Source organism: Patella vulgata, chromosome 9 (assembly GCF_932274485.2).
Source record: "Patella vulgata chromosome 9, xgPatVulg1.2, whole genome shotgun sequence".
Lineage (NCBI taxonomy): Eukaryota > Metazoa > Mollusca > Gastropoda > Patellidae > Patella > Patella vulgata.
The window spans coordinates 2,348,307-2,363,719 of record NC_065887.2 but is presented as its reverse complement, the minus strand read 5'-3'; the positions used below and the strand labels follow the sequence as shown (position 1 = coordinate 2,363,719).

Below are 15,413 nucleotides of genomic sequence, written 5' to 3'. Positions count from 1 at the left end.
TGAGAGAGTGAGAAATGTGCTTTAATGTCGACTTGACATAAACTAAGTCATTTTGGGACTAACATATGGTTCAATTTTATTTCAATAATTTGCTTGTGCATAGGGGTCTTTAGCAGTGGTAGGAAACCGAATTAACCGGCGAAAACCCATCAGGTTCGACAGGCGACCCTACTCCTTGTCACATACGATACAACACGCACAAGCTAACCATTTGGCCATCCAACCAATGAACACAAGCATATGCCATACAGTGTGCTATGAGGGAAATGTTGTCAGGAAAGCTACGGTCTACTCTTATTTTCAAATTCCATCTGTCAAGGGCTCTTTCATGTTTACACGGTACCTTGATTTTTCATCCCATCCGAGCGACTAGATGTTGTTCCTTGCCAGACTCTTCGTCCTGCGCCATTGATAAGTGGAAACCATGCTGGAAAATCGTGGGGAATTTTCTCAGCCAACACTTTCTAGGATAAAACTATCTCACTCACTGAGCAACCACGGCTCCAGAAACACATCATAGATATGATAAAATAATCAGAATAACTCTTTATTACAGTCGTATATATAGAATGGTTTAAAGGCGATGGGATCTGTTAGGCTGAATGGTTTATTGTCACAAGGTTTGTCATTTGGTCAATGGCTACCTTTTTTATGATCTGAAAGTGTGTCATCTGTAAGGGAGGTTTGGTCAATGGCTACCTTTTTTTATGATCTGAAAGTGTGTCATCTGTAAGGGAGGTTTGGTCAATGGCTACCTTTTTTTATGATCTGAAAGTGTGTCATCTGTAAGGGAGGTTTGGTCAAAGGCTACCTTTTTTTATGTCTATGATCTGAAAGTGTGTCATCTGTAAGGGAGGTTTGGTGGTCGAATGGTCTAACTCATAAACTCATAAGTTTTAGACCATAAGGTCTGTCTTTGGGTTTAGTTTGAATGTATCAAGCCCATATTTAAAGGATTCCCTGTCCAACCTCCAGGTCCTTGTCCTTTAGAGCAAGCAAATTAATGAAATAAAATCACGCTATTTTACCGACATTTCGCCTAATAGTTTGGATGCAGCTATGACGGGTGTGGCGCCAGGCAGGGTAAGCTTACTCTTCCGGACACCTGTTACCACTGTTTGTCGTGTAATTTGTACACGAGGAGCAGTCCATTTGCTGATTACACTATTTTGCTTGAATACACTATTTTGCCTATAACGTTTTTTAGGACTTCGAATTCTGTCTTATGGTTTGGATTGTTCGTACTTGGTTTTATTTTATTGAACCATATGTAAGCCCCAAAATGGCCTAGTTCATGCCAAGTGAATGTTATACCCAATTTGTCTCTAAATATATAAGGGAAAAAGAGTAGTGTTGTCTGCCGAACTTTGTGGCTTTCTCCTTGTTTTCCAGAATGCAGCTGATCGAAGACAACTGCACACAAGTTTATCTATTGAAATCAAAATACCAGTCCAAAAACAGATTAAAGATACATTATGTAAGATTTAGATAAAGGGCTGCCCGTTCTTCCTATAATAGTAAAAAAATAGATAATGCAAAATGAATATGTGGAGCGGAATAACGATTGTTTGACAACAGTACTTGACCATTTTAACTTTAAATTTTCAAATCTCGCGAATGTTTAAATCCATTAAAATCTCTGCCATCCCATAATTTAGAGAGTTTATTATGGGCTTTGCATGTGAATGAATTTCTAAATAATAATTAATACAACATTTGATGCCAGAAAACAGACATGCAATGGACAGATTTAGCCCTTGTATCTTTAATAGATTGCATGGTTTTATCAAACATTTGGTTAGTCACTTTATGCCATTGCACCAGGGGGGTTGGATGGCTTAGTGGTTAGCAAGTGCGCGCTGTATCATTAAGTCTGTCATTGAGTCAACTGGCGTGGTTTCGAATCCCCGGTTGTACGTGACAAGGAGTAGGGTCGCCTGTCCAACCACGTGGGTTTTCTCCGGGTCCTCCGGTTTCCTCCCACTGCTAAAGACCCCTACGCGCAATCGAATTATGGAAATAAAATTGAACCATATGTTAGTCCCGAAATGACCTAGTTTGTGTCGAGTGGACGTTAAACCCCATTTCTCTCTCTCTCTCCATTGCACCATATGGTTGCAAAATGTTTGATAGGGTTATAATTTTGACTCGTCTGAAATGCTAATGTAATGTTAAATACTAGTTATTGTTAAGAATAATGGATGTTCTATCTAGCTTTATAATTTTTCATTGTTATTAGGTATTTTTTGTTGATTCGTAGTTCAGTTGTTTATCAAACGTTGTTGTGATCAGTTAATGGAAGTCTTATATAAGCAGCTGTAAATGGCCTGATAATAGATCAAGTTTACATTTTGTGGGATTCTGTCTATTTCTGTCTATAAGAATCCTGTTTTCCAGAATTGTTTGTGACGCTGATATCCGAGAATAAACTATTGTTAGATGTATCGGTTTATAACATGAAGAAAGTAAAGGACTTTTCAGAACAATGCATCAATTCTATGGAATTCGCTACCACATTCCATTCGAAAAATGGGAAACATTGTCTATCTTCAAATCAAGTGTGAAAACCTGGCTGTTTAGTCACTATTATTAACCCACATGAACACTTTTATGTGCCTAGAGCAAACTCAAGTGGGATGAATTGATGCGTAATATAAAGTTTGTTATTAATTCAGTTGAGAGAGAGAGAGAGAGAGACAGACAGACAGAGTTTAACGTCTACTCAACACAAACTAGGTCTTTCGGGACTAACAGATGGTTCAATTTTATTTCCATAATTCGCTTGTGCATAGGGGTCCTCAGCAGTGGGAGGAAACCGGAGGACCTGGAGAAAACCCATGAGATTCGACAGGCGACCCTACTCCTTGTCACGTACAACCGGGGAATCGAAACCATGCCAGTTGACTCAATGACAGGCTTTATGATACAGCACGCACGTGCTAACCATTCAGCCATCCAACCCCCCGTATCTATTTTGATTAAATATTCATAAAATGTTGTCTCGCAGTTTAATGTGCATGACAACTCAATCGAGGTTCCTTTTGAGTTGTGTCTGGGCGGATTTAGCCCTACCATTATTTGATCCTCAGAAGCATGAAGTTCTTTGGGTAATTTCTTGATAGTTAATAAGTACATATTATATAAATGTCTGTTTTCTGTAACCATGGTTATACTTCATAGTTTCGTTGATTGATATTTTTCAGGGGGTGAGTGAGGTGTCATTATGACGGAATCAACAGAAGTTGTTTTGGGGGGATCAAAACGCTTTGAATGTCGTGTGCTTGGTTTCCCCCGCCCAGAAATACGCTGGTATAAAGATGGAGTGGAGATTACACATGTTAAGAGATACAACTTCGACTTTACTCACGATGGCGTCATCTCGATGCTCATGGAGGAGATATCGCACAAGGATCAAGGGATGTATCGATGTCGAGCAGATAACTCTGAAGGAACAGCCTCAACATCAGCCTATCTTTTTGTCAGACGTAAGTCCTAGACATATTGGTTATTCAGATTAGGAACAATTTTCCATTGAAATTTTTGGCTAGTCAAGGAGAGAAGGTTTGAAAAAAAACCATCAATATTTCATGACCGTTGGAACGAATTTAATATGGGAGTGACGGGGCAGCTCATCGAATCAAAATTCAGTTGGGGTAGGGAAGGTGGGGTGCTTGTCCCAAGACAACTTTTAGACTAATGAATATAAACTCTTCAAAAAAAGAAACACTCAGCCCATTTTTCACAATTTTTTTATTTGAACAGGATCGTTGTTTCCATAAATTTTACTTGCTTTTAATGTCATTATGCAAGGATAAAAGAAATTCATTATTGGTTTTAAATGTCAGGTCACTAATTGTGACTAGTCATACTTTTTGCCGAAATTTGTTTTCGCTTGATTGCACCAAGAGACACACGCGTTTAACAACTTCGCAAGCTTTTCGTGTGAAACTCAAATCTAAGGCCTTTAAAATCCTGGGGTTCTCGGTTTCAAAATCAGTTGCACATGTAAACATTCAACGAGCCAAGTGATACCATATCTGAACGAAGACCAATGCAACAATGCTATCGGTCGGTTAAAAGCAGGTGAATACCAGACAGATGTAGGCAGGCTGCTGAATGTTTCCCAGAGTACCATTTCTCACCTTTGAGATAGGTACTGACAGCAAAGTTCAAACAAGCTCAGGTCAAACAAGAGTGACTCCACCTGCCCTGGATCGTCACATCTGGTTACGTTATTTGCAGAAACGGTTTGCAACAGCGACCTCTACTGCAACAGCAATTTCTGGACGGTGTAGGATCTCAGACCAGACAGTCCATAGACGCCTAGCTAAAACCGTATTACGAGCCAGACGTCCCGTTAGAGCTGTTGTTTTGAAATACGCGGACATCGTCAAATCCGACTTGAATGGGTTCAGACACACAGGATATGGCCACAGCAACGCTGGAGAACAGTTTGGTTCAGCGACGAGTCACAGTTCTTGTTGCAATGAGCCGATGGTAGATCGAGGGTATATTGATGACGAAACATCACTATGCGTTTCTTTTTTTGAATAGTATATATTTCAATTTAATGGAGGGGTCGGGTGGTTCTGATATTTACTGGAATTTAGTAACAAATCATGAAATTCTGACACTCCAATCACTGTATGGAAAAAAACTGTTAAAAATTTTGAGAGCGGAGTCACTCACCTCACTCTGCTATTTGACTGGTGTTTTTTATAATTTGGATTAATGTCACTTGATGAAATTGTATTTCTGTTTGTTCTGTATCTGTTTACACTTGAATTTTCAAAAGATTATAATTTGATATCTATGATCCTCCATTTTTATTTCAGAAAGACGTGGCTTACCAGATGAAGACACCATGTCTATTCATTCGATGACCATGAGCGAAGTGGACACCGAGTACGAAGAACGAAAACTGGAACTTGAAAGCTACGCTAAAAGAATGCAAGTAGATTTTGGTGGAGAAGATTTTTTGGATGAATTTGGAAGCAAGAGAACATTTGAGGATTTGGTCAGTGAAGAGAATCGTGAAAATCAATTAAGCGCTAAACTTGGTTTGGATGAGGTTAAAAAAGGACAGAAAGATAAAACAGACAAATCGATATCAAATGGGTATTACGAAGAATCTTTTTCATCCAAGCAAGAATCCTCTTATTATGAAGAAAGTTATGAAGAGTCCTCCACAAAGAAAGTTAAAATGAGTAAAAAGGAAGAGTATGTATCTTCTAAAAGTTCTAAAACATCAGTTGAATCTCAGGAAGAATTTAAAATGACAGCCGAAAGTTCACAAGTTGCAATAGAATCCAGTAGATCTGAACAAAATTCCAAAATATCCACAGAAACCTCAATAGAAGCCTGCCAGTCAGAATCCTCGTCTTCTCAAAAAATATCCATAGACTCAGAGATAACCTCAAGTCAGTCTGGAACAAGCTCACGATCTGCATCCCAATCTGAATCCCAGTTGCTAATAGAAGCCTCAGAGAGTTCTTTTGACAACTCTTCCAGTTCCTCTAGAACAACAGTTGAAGAAAGTGGTCTAAGGCTTGTGTCGTCTGAAATTGAAGTAGATGGCCATGTCACTTCACGTGAAGGAACTCTAGAACATGAAACCACAGTGGAAACTGATTCTGCAGAAGTAGACAGCTCGTTAATAATGGAAAGTAGTGTGGAAATCGAAAGTAAGAAAAAGAGAAAGAAGAGAATGAGTGTTGAAATGGAAATTGAAGAAAAGTCCACACAGGGTTTTGATGTGGAGTCTAAAACTACAAACACTAAGAAAGTCGAGGAAATAAAGACCCTAACTGCTGAAATGAAAACCATGACAAAAGATAATTTCCCCACAGATATGGGCAGTGTGAGCTCTATTTTCAGTTTGGTCTCAGAAGAAGGAGCAGAGGAATCTCTTACTCCCCTTAATCCAAGCGACGTGCTCGAGACCAAAATCCGGAACAAGCTTCAAGCGAAAGTTTTGGAATCAGAGAGTAAACAAGAATCGGGAAGTCTAGAAGAACTGGTTTTCTCAGAAGAGTCATTAACTGAAATAAGGAAAGAGGAGGCTAGTTCAAGAGCAGAACTGAGAGCACAACTTGAAAGTCAAGCACAAGAGGCATCCCTACCACAAGACAGGCTCCTGGATATTCCAATGGATGAGAAGGAAATCCTTGCAACAAGTCTTGGACATGATAGTGGAATCTTTGATATGTCCATGGTTGACACTCCCTCTCGTGTTGGGGAAAGTTCAATTGAAGCTTTATCTGAATCACCAAGCCTTTTGGACTCAACTTTGACCGAGGCACAATTTGTATCAGCTTTAGAATCCAAAGAAGGGGATGGTCAATCATCACAGGCAACATCCGAAAAAATTTTGTCCCAGACTGAAGAACAGAATCTAGATCAAGCAGATTCATCGCAACTTACAGATGTATCCAGAATTGAATCTCAGCAAGTCCAAGAACTCAATGATTCAGATAAAAAACGTGCTTTGGATAAAGCCAAGTCATCACGAGAAACTGCTTTAGCTGATGAACAGAGTGTTGTAAGTGATGATGCTTCCGTAGTGTCAAATCTAGATTCAATGAGTGCTGAAGAATTATCCATTAGCAGTCAAATTGATATGAAGGAAGCCTTAGACAAAGCCAGGTCTACTCAAGAAATTGCTCTGGTTGATGAAGTCCAGGATGGAAAGGAAGATGCCTCAATTGTTTCTGATCTTACAGATCTAGATTCTATCGTAGCAGATGAATTATCAGTTGATAGTCAAGCTGATAGTAAGAAATCAAGATCACAGTCCAGAAAGGAAGCTGCCTTTGTGGATGAAATATCCAACAGAGATGATGCATCAATTGTATCAGATTTAACAGATCTAGAATCCATCAGAGCTGATGAAATGTCTATAGATGGTCAAAGTGAAATTACTGAAGCAGAACTAAAAGGTCAAGAAACACTACATACAGATCAAGTTAGTGTTGCAGGGTCAGAAATAGATGATTTATCAGAACTTGCTTCTGTGGAATCAAACTTAAAAGCAAAGGAACAAGAAACCAGAGATTCTCTTTTGGCCAAAGATTCTGTTAAAATAGGTGAAACTGTTGATTTATTGGATGGTCCTGCTGAGGAAGCATCAGGAGTGGAGCTCTCAGATATCAAAGATCAGGATCTTCTTCAAGAACCAATTAATGAAGAAACAGTATCTGAATTTTCAGAAGGATCCATTCGTGAAGCATCAGAACTAGGTTTAGAAGATGCCATTCCATCTAGTGGACAGATGGTCACCAGTCCAAGTGATTTAACATCACTGGTCAGAGATGCGCAAGTTGCATCCCAAGCTGATCCTCAAGTTTCTGAGGCAGTTCAAGACACAATAGATGGAGCTTTGAAGGATCTGCAATTGGTCAGCACAAAGGTGTCAGAAGAACCTAATCCTAACAAAGCTGATGTTGGAGATATTCCTGAAATTCTTGAAGCTGAAGCTGAGAAGGTTTCAAAGAAGAAAAGAACCGAGGATCAAGAATTGTACTTTTCATCAGAAGTTGAAACAACCGAGAAGAAAACTAAGAAGAAATCAACTGAGGAAGAACTAACTTTAACTACATCTGTTGAAACAAGCGAATTTGAAATATCCACAGAAGAATCATCCACAACCATTCAGGCCGAGGTGGATGTTTCAGATATTAAATATGATGAACAAGGATTGAAGATATCAGCTTCTGTGGAAGTTGAAGAAAGACGATTTCCACCAGAAGTTGTTAAAGTTCCAGAAGATGTCAATGTCCAGGCCGGGGAGACAATTCATCTGATGTCGGAAGTTACTGGTAAATGTTTTTAAAATAATCTTAATTGGAATTATATCAACCTGAAATAAACAAACTCAAGAAAGAGGGAGAGAAATAGGGTTTAATGTCACCTAGGTCATTTCGGGACTAACATGGTGCAATTTATTTCCCATCTTCAATAGACCAGTCAGAGCAGAACAGTAGGATGTTAAACCCCATTTCATTTCATTTTACAATTTATTACAATAATTTGCTTATGCATAGGGGTCTTCACCTGGGCAGGTGACCCTACTCCTTGCTTGTCAGATTGAAACCATGCCACTTTACTCAATGACCATCGGTATGATCTAAAGCACGCGCATTAGATCTTTCGACCACTATGAAAGGAAGGGAATCATCCTTTGTAACAAAGCTTGCCGGTGCCTGTTACTAAAAGAATATAACTCCTCTTTATCTATCCAATTCAAGCTTAAGTATAGTTTCTCTGCTTCAGATGTCGTTCAGGTACTACTTCCTGGTTTGATTAGAATTGAAAAGGACTAAAATAAATCGATTGGGATCACAACAAAATCGACTCAACATTATTTTCTTGCATATTATATTTTTTTTCTTCAGGAAATCCTAAACCGGATGTTAAATGGTTTAAAGAAGGAGAGAAAGTTTGTGAGAGTCAGCGAATCACCTTGGTAACAGAAGACAGTGTTTATTCACTGGAAATTCGCGAAGCTGAAAACAGTGATGGTGGAACGTACACATTGACAGCCCACAATGCTGAGGGAACCATCTTAAATGATGTTCACGTGAATGTTTCCGTGCCACCAGGACAGGAGGATAAACTGATAATGGAAAACGAGAATATCAGGTAAGGAAAGGGAGTAGGGTCACATTTGGTAAATTTTATTTTTATGGCTGTATGTGAAGGAACAGTAATTTTCCGTAGGCAGTGGTTCCTATGTCTTGTCACGATTTGTACCCAACATATTCTAATCAGGAGTCCATTAACTTTGACTATCATGGTAAGCTGTTAGGTTTCAGATGGGACAAAAAAAAACCAAAACGACATCCTCTGTTTACCAATAGCTACATGTTAAATTTCTCCTGACCAATGAAATAAGAGAAGGCCTAACACCGTTGTCTCCACTCAAAGCACGCTGCATAGCGTACACCCATCTTCAATAGACATTATCCAAAATGGCTTCACAATTACTCTATCTGGAGCATTATAATGATTTGGGACCTTGTGAATTTCTTTTTTTATTTTACTGCAATTAGACAAATTTACGGACATAAGGCAAGACAAGGACATTATAAGCCATCACATTACTACTAATATTTTGTAATATAGGTTTAATAGTTTATCTGTATATAATATTTGTGTATTTACAGTGTTACAGCTACACTATCCCTACCAAAATTTACAAAAAAACCAGAAGACACAACAGTATCTGAATTTGATCAGGTTCAATTTGTTTGTGAAGTACAAGGTAAGAATATTCTAGAGTTAGATTCCCCGGTTGTACGTGACAAGGAGTAGGGTCACCTGTCCAACCTCGTGGGTTTTCTCTGGGTCCTCCAGTTTCCTCCCACTGCTAAAGACCCCTTTGCGCAAGCGAATTATTGAAATAAAATTGAACCATATGTTAGTCCCAAAATGTCCTAGTTTGCGTCTAGTGGAAGTTAAACCCCATTTCTCTCTCACTTTTATCTTCTAGAGTTAACTCTTCTAAGAAATGTTGCAGAGTCAAATACCTTCATTGGGAGGATCAAGAAGGGTTTTAAGCTCTGTTTCAGTGACTAGGGAGCAACAGTTTTAAAAATGAACTCAGTTACAATCTTCTACTATTCCTCTAATTTGTCTAAGGTTGTTGAGTCAAATAGCTTCATTTTCGTCGAGTGGCGTCTCTTCCGTCATTGAAACATGCATCGAAACTGGCATACAGATGTAAAACAAAGAAGTCGTAAAGAATTACTCCCCCCCCAGCACCACTGGAGTGATGTGAAGTATTAAAGAGCTGTTTACTGGTTTTGAGTTTTGGACTTTAGGCAGTCTAGGGAAAAGTAGTTTCGGGAGTAGTAGTTTCAGTGAGAACCTTGCAACGATAAGGATTTAGTCTTTCTGGTGGGGCAACCCCACCCCACCCTCCTCGAATGTTTCTCATATCGCACTGCAGTTGTTTTTCCATAATCCTGTTTCTTTCAAAGATCAGAGTCTTGTCGTTTGCATGCCCCCACCCCCAAAAAGTCGTCATTCTCACATCAACCCTGTTAATTTCTATAATCCTGTTTCTGTGTCGTTCCCTAGGTAATCCTGAACCCAAGGTCAACTGGTTGAAGGAAGGACAGAAGTTAAAATCCGATCAGAGGATGAGAATCTACCAATCAGATGGTCAACATTTCCTGGAAATCCCACAATCCTCCATTCTGGATTCTGGAGAGTATGAATGTCAAGCTAGTAACAGCGAAGGTTCTACTTCCTGTCATGTGATATTAACAGTTGAAGGTAACTAATTTTATTTTGGATATTGCAATATTTGACTATGAATTAAAAATACAACTTCCTCTTCTCCAGGGTCAGTACAGAATTGAGGAGCTTTACGTAGATATATCACATTAGTTGGGTTTGATAATGGTCAACAACAATTTTTATGTCCAGAAAAGCTGGGTTGAGGGCAATGGTTCTGACACTGTTCACACAGAGCATATTATTTCTCTTACATTCATCGAAATAAAATCGATCCAAAACTGTAGGACGTTAAGTCCCATTCCATTTTTTTTGGGGGGGGGGGGGCGGAGGGGGGGGGTCTGTCTTTGAGTTGACTGGCGTGGTTTCGATTCCCAGGTTGTATGTGACAAGGAGTAGGGTCGCCTGTCCAACCGCAAGAGAATTATTGAAATAAAATTGAACCATACGTTAGTTTCAAAATGACCTCACTGTCTCTCTCTCTCTCTCATCAAAATAATGTCAAACAAACAAGTGTTCGAATCATCATTCCCTCCGTTTTGACCTCACTCCACTCTAATTATATATATGGACGTACCTAAATAAGCAGAAATATTGTCTCGGGTCTTCTTATATGATAAAAGCAGATGCCAACCACCGCTGCTCAAATTTATGGAATGTTTCCAGGTTCAATTAAAAGAAACAAATAATACTCTATAGTTCTCTCCCTTCTTCTAACCAGCCACAAGCATTTTATTCTTTAACCTGAAATGTCTTTGCTTGATAAAGACGATAGCACCCTCGTGGAAACGTCTCTGTAATAAACCCTTCAAGTATCTTGTATTCCATATAATTGTGTCATGTGTTATTCTCATCCAGTTGCTAAATGCCACTCAAACAATAAAATTTCTTTTTTTAATATCTCATCTCATCCCATTCCCCATCCTATCCCATCTCAACCCTTCCATTCCCAATCTTGTTGAATATGTACACATTGCTCATCCTAAACTGTTTTTGGACATTTCAGCCTTTGATAATTCTATGCCAATTACCCGGAGCCACAGTGACTAAGTGGGTGAGACACTGATTGCTAATCTGGAGGTCGCGTGTTTGATCCTTGCATTGGCAGCAAAAGTTCATCAGGATTTTCCAAGTTTTGAACGTTTTGCTTTTTTTTTATTTTCTAGCTGCAACAGAACAAGAGAGTGGTTTATCTGCTGCAGAAGAAGTTCCACAAGCCTCAGAATCAGACGTTCGTACTCGCTACCTTAAATTATTTGGTGCTGCTGCGGCCTTTACCCTTGTAGCATTTGGTTTCCATAAACTCACGGAAGGAAAACTCCCCCTCAGTCGTTAGTGTAGTATTAGTTATCTGCCCATGATATGTTATGTTAAAGTTTGTATAAGGCATGTTTTCCATGGTTGCATTTCCCCCAGTGAAAAAGTTGGTCTGATACAAATGTAATGGGACTGTTTCCATGTAACTGTCGGAAAACGAGTGGAAACGCATACATGGAAGACAGGCTTAAAGCACAATGCATAAAAATACATTCCTATCTGAAAAAAACAACTCACAAACTAAAAAAATGTGTTAATATGAGACATTTGGATAATCAGATCGACTCCATCTCTGTGTGTGCTTTAGAATTTAAAGCATGTTTGCATGAATGTTTGTTTGAATGAATTTTAAAATGACCATGATGTTATTTTATAAAGAACACCTTATTTTGATCTCAATATGCTGAACTGATTCTTAAGAAAGAGACCAATCTCTTTCTCAGTGTTTGGAATAACACATTTTTTTTTTTTTTAAACTTAAGCTGCCTTGACTAAAATAAAGTTTTTTATTAGACAACATGAACTAATTTAAACAAAATTCTTTTGGTTGGGGCGCAGCAGGGGCGGGGGCGAAGAGAGAGAGAGATACAAGAAATTAAATATAAAAATAGGTGATGTCATAATTAATTACTTCTAATAATTATATTTGAGTTGACATCTGATAAATGAACAAAAGAGGTAAACGTGAGCTTCAAAATCCAACATGAACTTTTGATTTATTTAGTCAAATGATACCAGATTTCATAATTATTTCGCTGAAACAGGAGGTATTGGATGGCCGAATGGTTTTAACGCAGGTGCCTTAGATCATAAGGTCTGTCATTGATTTAGATGACAAGGTTTTGATTCCCCGCTTGTCCGTGACGAGGAGTATGGTCACTTGTCTAACTTCAGGGGTTTTCTCGGGGTCCTCCAGTTTCCTCCCACTGCTAGATTACTGAAATAAAATTGAACCATATGTTAGTCCTGAAATTACCTAGCTTGTGTCGAGTGGACGTTAAACCTCTCTCTCTCTCTCTCTCTCTTTCTCTCTCTCTCTCTCTCACTCTCTACAAAATGAAAAATATCACTCGGCTGTACAAAATGAAGTGTTCTTTAAATATCATTGTCTGGTGTAGTGGTTGTTTTGAAAGGATTCAGGTTCTCTTAAGTTTACAAACATATAAATCTTCAATTGATTTATTGATTTGATTTGATATTCAAATTACATTTCAAAACGAATAAAAATCTTTTAGTTTGAACACACTGATAATATTTTATAAAAAAATCTAATCTGCTATTTTAAAGTCAACACTGTTTATTATTTTGTCAAAGTAGATAATTAAACAAAAGCGAGACACTAACACTGTTTTCATCGTCAGATATTATTACACCAGCGTTTCGAAAAAACAGGATATATACCTCTTCAAAACGTTGGTCTAATAATATCTGACGATGTAAACGCAGTGTTAGTGTCACTTTTGTTTATCTACTTCAATATTTATCTAGTGAAGAACACTTCCGTATCGGATTCCTCGATCCATTTTTTTCATATTCCTGTTGGACGCAGATTCTACACAAGTTTTGTATTATTTTATCCAAAGAGTACCTGAATCTGAAGAGAATGTGCTTGATTTGTTTTGTTTTTGATGATGTTTAAAATGGTTTTTGTTCTGTTAATGCATGTGTTGAAGTAGTTAATTAAGGATTTTAATCGCCCCATTGTTAAAAGTTACATATAATTTATTCATGATCAATGGACCCAACAGATCACCAAATTATCATTTTTTACCAAAATATATCTCTTGGAATATATTGACTTTTATTGTTTTTTAATTGGGTATTATTATTATTATTGATTATAGTTTGTTAATAGAACTCATCAATTGATAGTAGAAATATTTTAGTAAAAGTCATTATTTATTAGTAGGAATTATTACTTTAATATTTCCAAGTTTTGTAAAATGTAAAGATATTAAGTTTTTAATTTAAAAACTCTCTAAGGTTATGTAAGTATTATACATGTAGTTTTTGATTATTAATATTATTGTTACTATTAAAAAACTATTTTTTAAAATTATCATTAATCATTATTAAATTTTTCTTGTTGATTTTTTAGATGATTTTTACATTTTTCAAAGTTTTTATTAATCGTGAAACTTACCCTTATTTTCTTGATAAGACAATCGTTTATTTTACTAATAATTAAACAATAATTAATATTGATTTTTGGTTAAATTTGATTGATTTTGAAGTACATTCCATATTATTTTGAATGACACATTTATTTCAATTTTTTATTCCAATCTATTTTATTATCAAAAGTTAAAATTTCAAGTTTTTATTCCAATTTATTTTATTATTGAAAGTTAAAATATCTTAAAAGATTTTATCCCTTTTTAAAGATTAAAGCGATATTAAATTAGTACCTTTTGTATTATAATGGTTCTGTTGAATAAGTTTTTCAAGGACATCATTAAAATGTAAATTTATATTTTGTTCAAATAAACATTCCTTCATTATTAACTCACTTGTGGAATATTTCCAGATATTTAGATTTTGAATCATTATAGAAAGATCATTATTTTCTATTTTATGGCAATTAGTTTATCATTAACTCACTCTGCGACGTCAACATTTCCAGAGATTTCCTATCATTATTGAAAAACCATTATTTTATGATAATTATTTTATACTGCCAAATTTTATATTTTAAAATTTATTGTACAGTAATAAAAGATCTGTGATATGATATTGAAATGAAATAAAAAGTTATATTGGGACGTTATGATTCCATATATTCGGGGAGCCACGGTGGCTCAGTGACTAAGTAAGACATTGGCTTGCTAACCCGATGGTCCCCGTGTTTGATCAATGCGTTGGTCGAGAAAGTTCTTCAGGATTTCCCAGGGTTGTCATTGGTGCAGGACCGAGAGCCTAGCAAGGGACAGCATATAGTCGTTCGGATGGGGCGGAAAACCTAGGTCCATTGTACATATTGGCGTGGATGTAAAAAATGCCTTGGCAGTAGGAATTTGATATAAGAGTAGGATGTAGAATTGCTGTCCGGGCAAAATTTCGTCTATAGCAAACTGCTGTATGGCGTATGCCCATCTTTATTATCCCAGTAGGAGTAGAAGAGTAGGACAGACATTAAGCCATATTTCATTTTATTTCGATTGCAATCACTATGGTTATGGTTGAATTACCGTACTGTATATATTAGGACAACATTATATAGTGTAGGGCCTACAGGATTATCAAAATTACCGTTATATGTGATAATTACTTGTTTCATATGAACCATATGACCGATTCTCACTAAGGTATGACTGTTATTGGAGTTACCAAGCCTGTTCATTAACTTCTTAAAGTAATAATAACCTCTTTGTAATTATTGAGCCTAAAGTTGATGGATTTAGGATACCATAATGGCCGCTTCATTGTTTTATCAATCAGCTTTTTCAAAAGTGAGGCAGCTCATGCCAACTATAATCAGCCGGTTAAGATCCCTTGTGTAGGCCACAGGCCTTTTGACCCAAATGTCCCTGTTTCAAATCCTGGTGAGGGCAGGTGGGAAGAAGCTTTGGTATGTTACAAACGTGGCTCTCACTTGTCAAGGGTTTGTGGAGATGGCTAGTTACCGGTACGTGTTGCAGAGAGGGGTTTACTAGTCCGTGGGTTCACTAGTCCCCCAAATTCTTAAACCTAACCCAACCCCTAATAATAGATATCGGTGGTCTAACCTTAACCCTAACCCTAACCCATCCCCCAATAATAGATATCGGTGGACTAATGAACCCGTGGGTTCATTAGAGAGCATTTCCTGTGTTGCGGAGTCTTTTGACTGTATCAATAAGATATCCATGGTTTGTGAA

The 15,413-nt window shown here is 37.4% G+C and overlaps 1 protein-coding gene across 1 annotated transcript in view; it reads left to right on the top strand.

Annotated features, from left to right (window-relative positions):
• LOC126832182 (muscle M-line assembly protein unc-89) overlaps nt 1-12,591 on the top strand; it is a 39,807-nt gene extending 27,216 nt beyond the window's left edge. The window contains exons 2-7 of the mRNA XM_050562890.2: nt 3,204-3,485; nt 4,836-7,817; nt 8,394-8,640; nt 9,165-9,262; nt 10,081-10,278; nt 11,406-12,591. Coding sequence (XP_050418847.2) covers nt 3,224-3,485; nt 4,836-7,817; nt 8,394-8,640; nt 9,165-9,262; nt 10,081-10,278; nt 11,406-11,575 — 3,957 coding nt within the window. The 5' untranslated portion in view covers nt 3,204-3,223 and the 3' untranslated portion in view covers nt 11,576-12,591. The remainder of the gene's footprint in view (nt 1-3,203; nt 3,486-4,835; nt 7,818-8,393; nt 8,641-9,164; nt 9,263-10,080; nt 10,279-11,405) is intronic.
• The last annotated feature ends 2,822 nt before the right edge of the window (nt 12,592-15,413 follow it).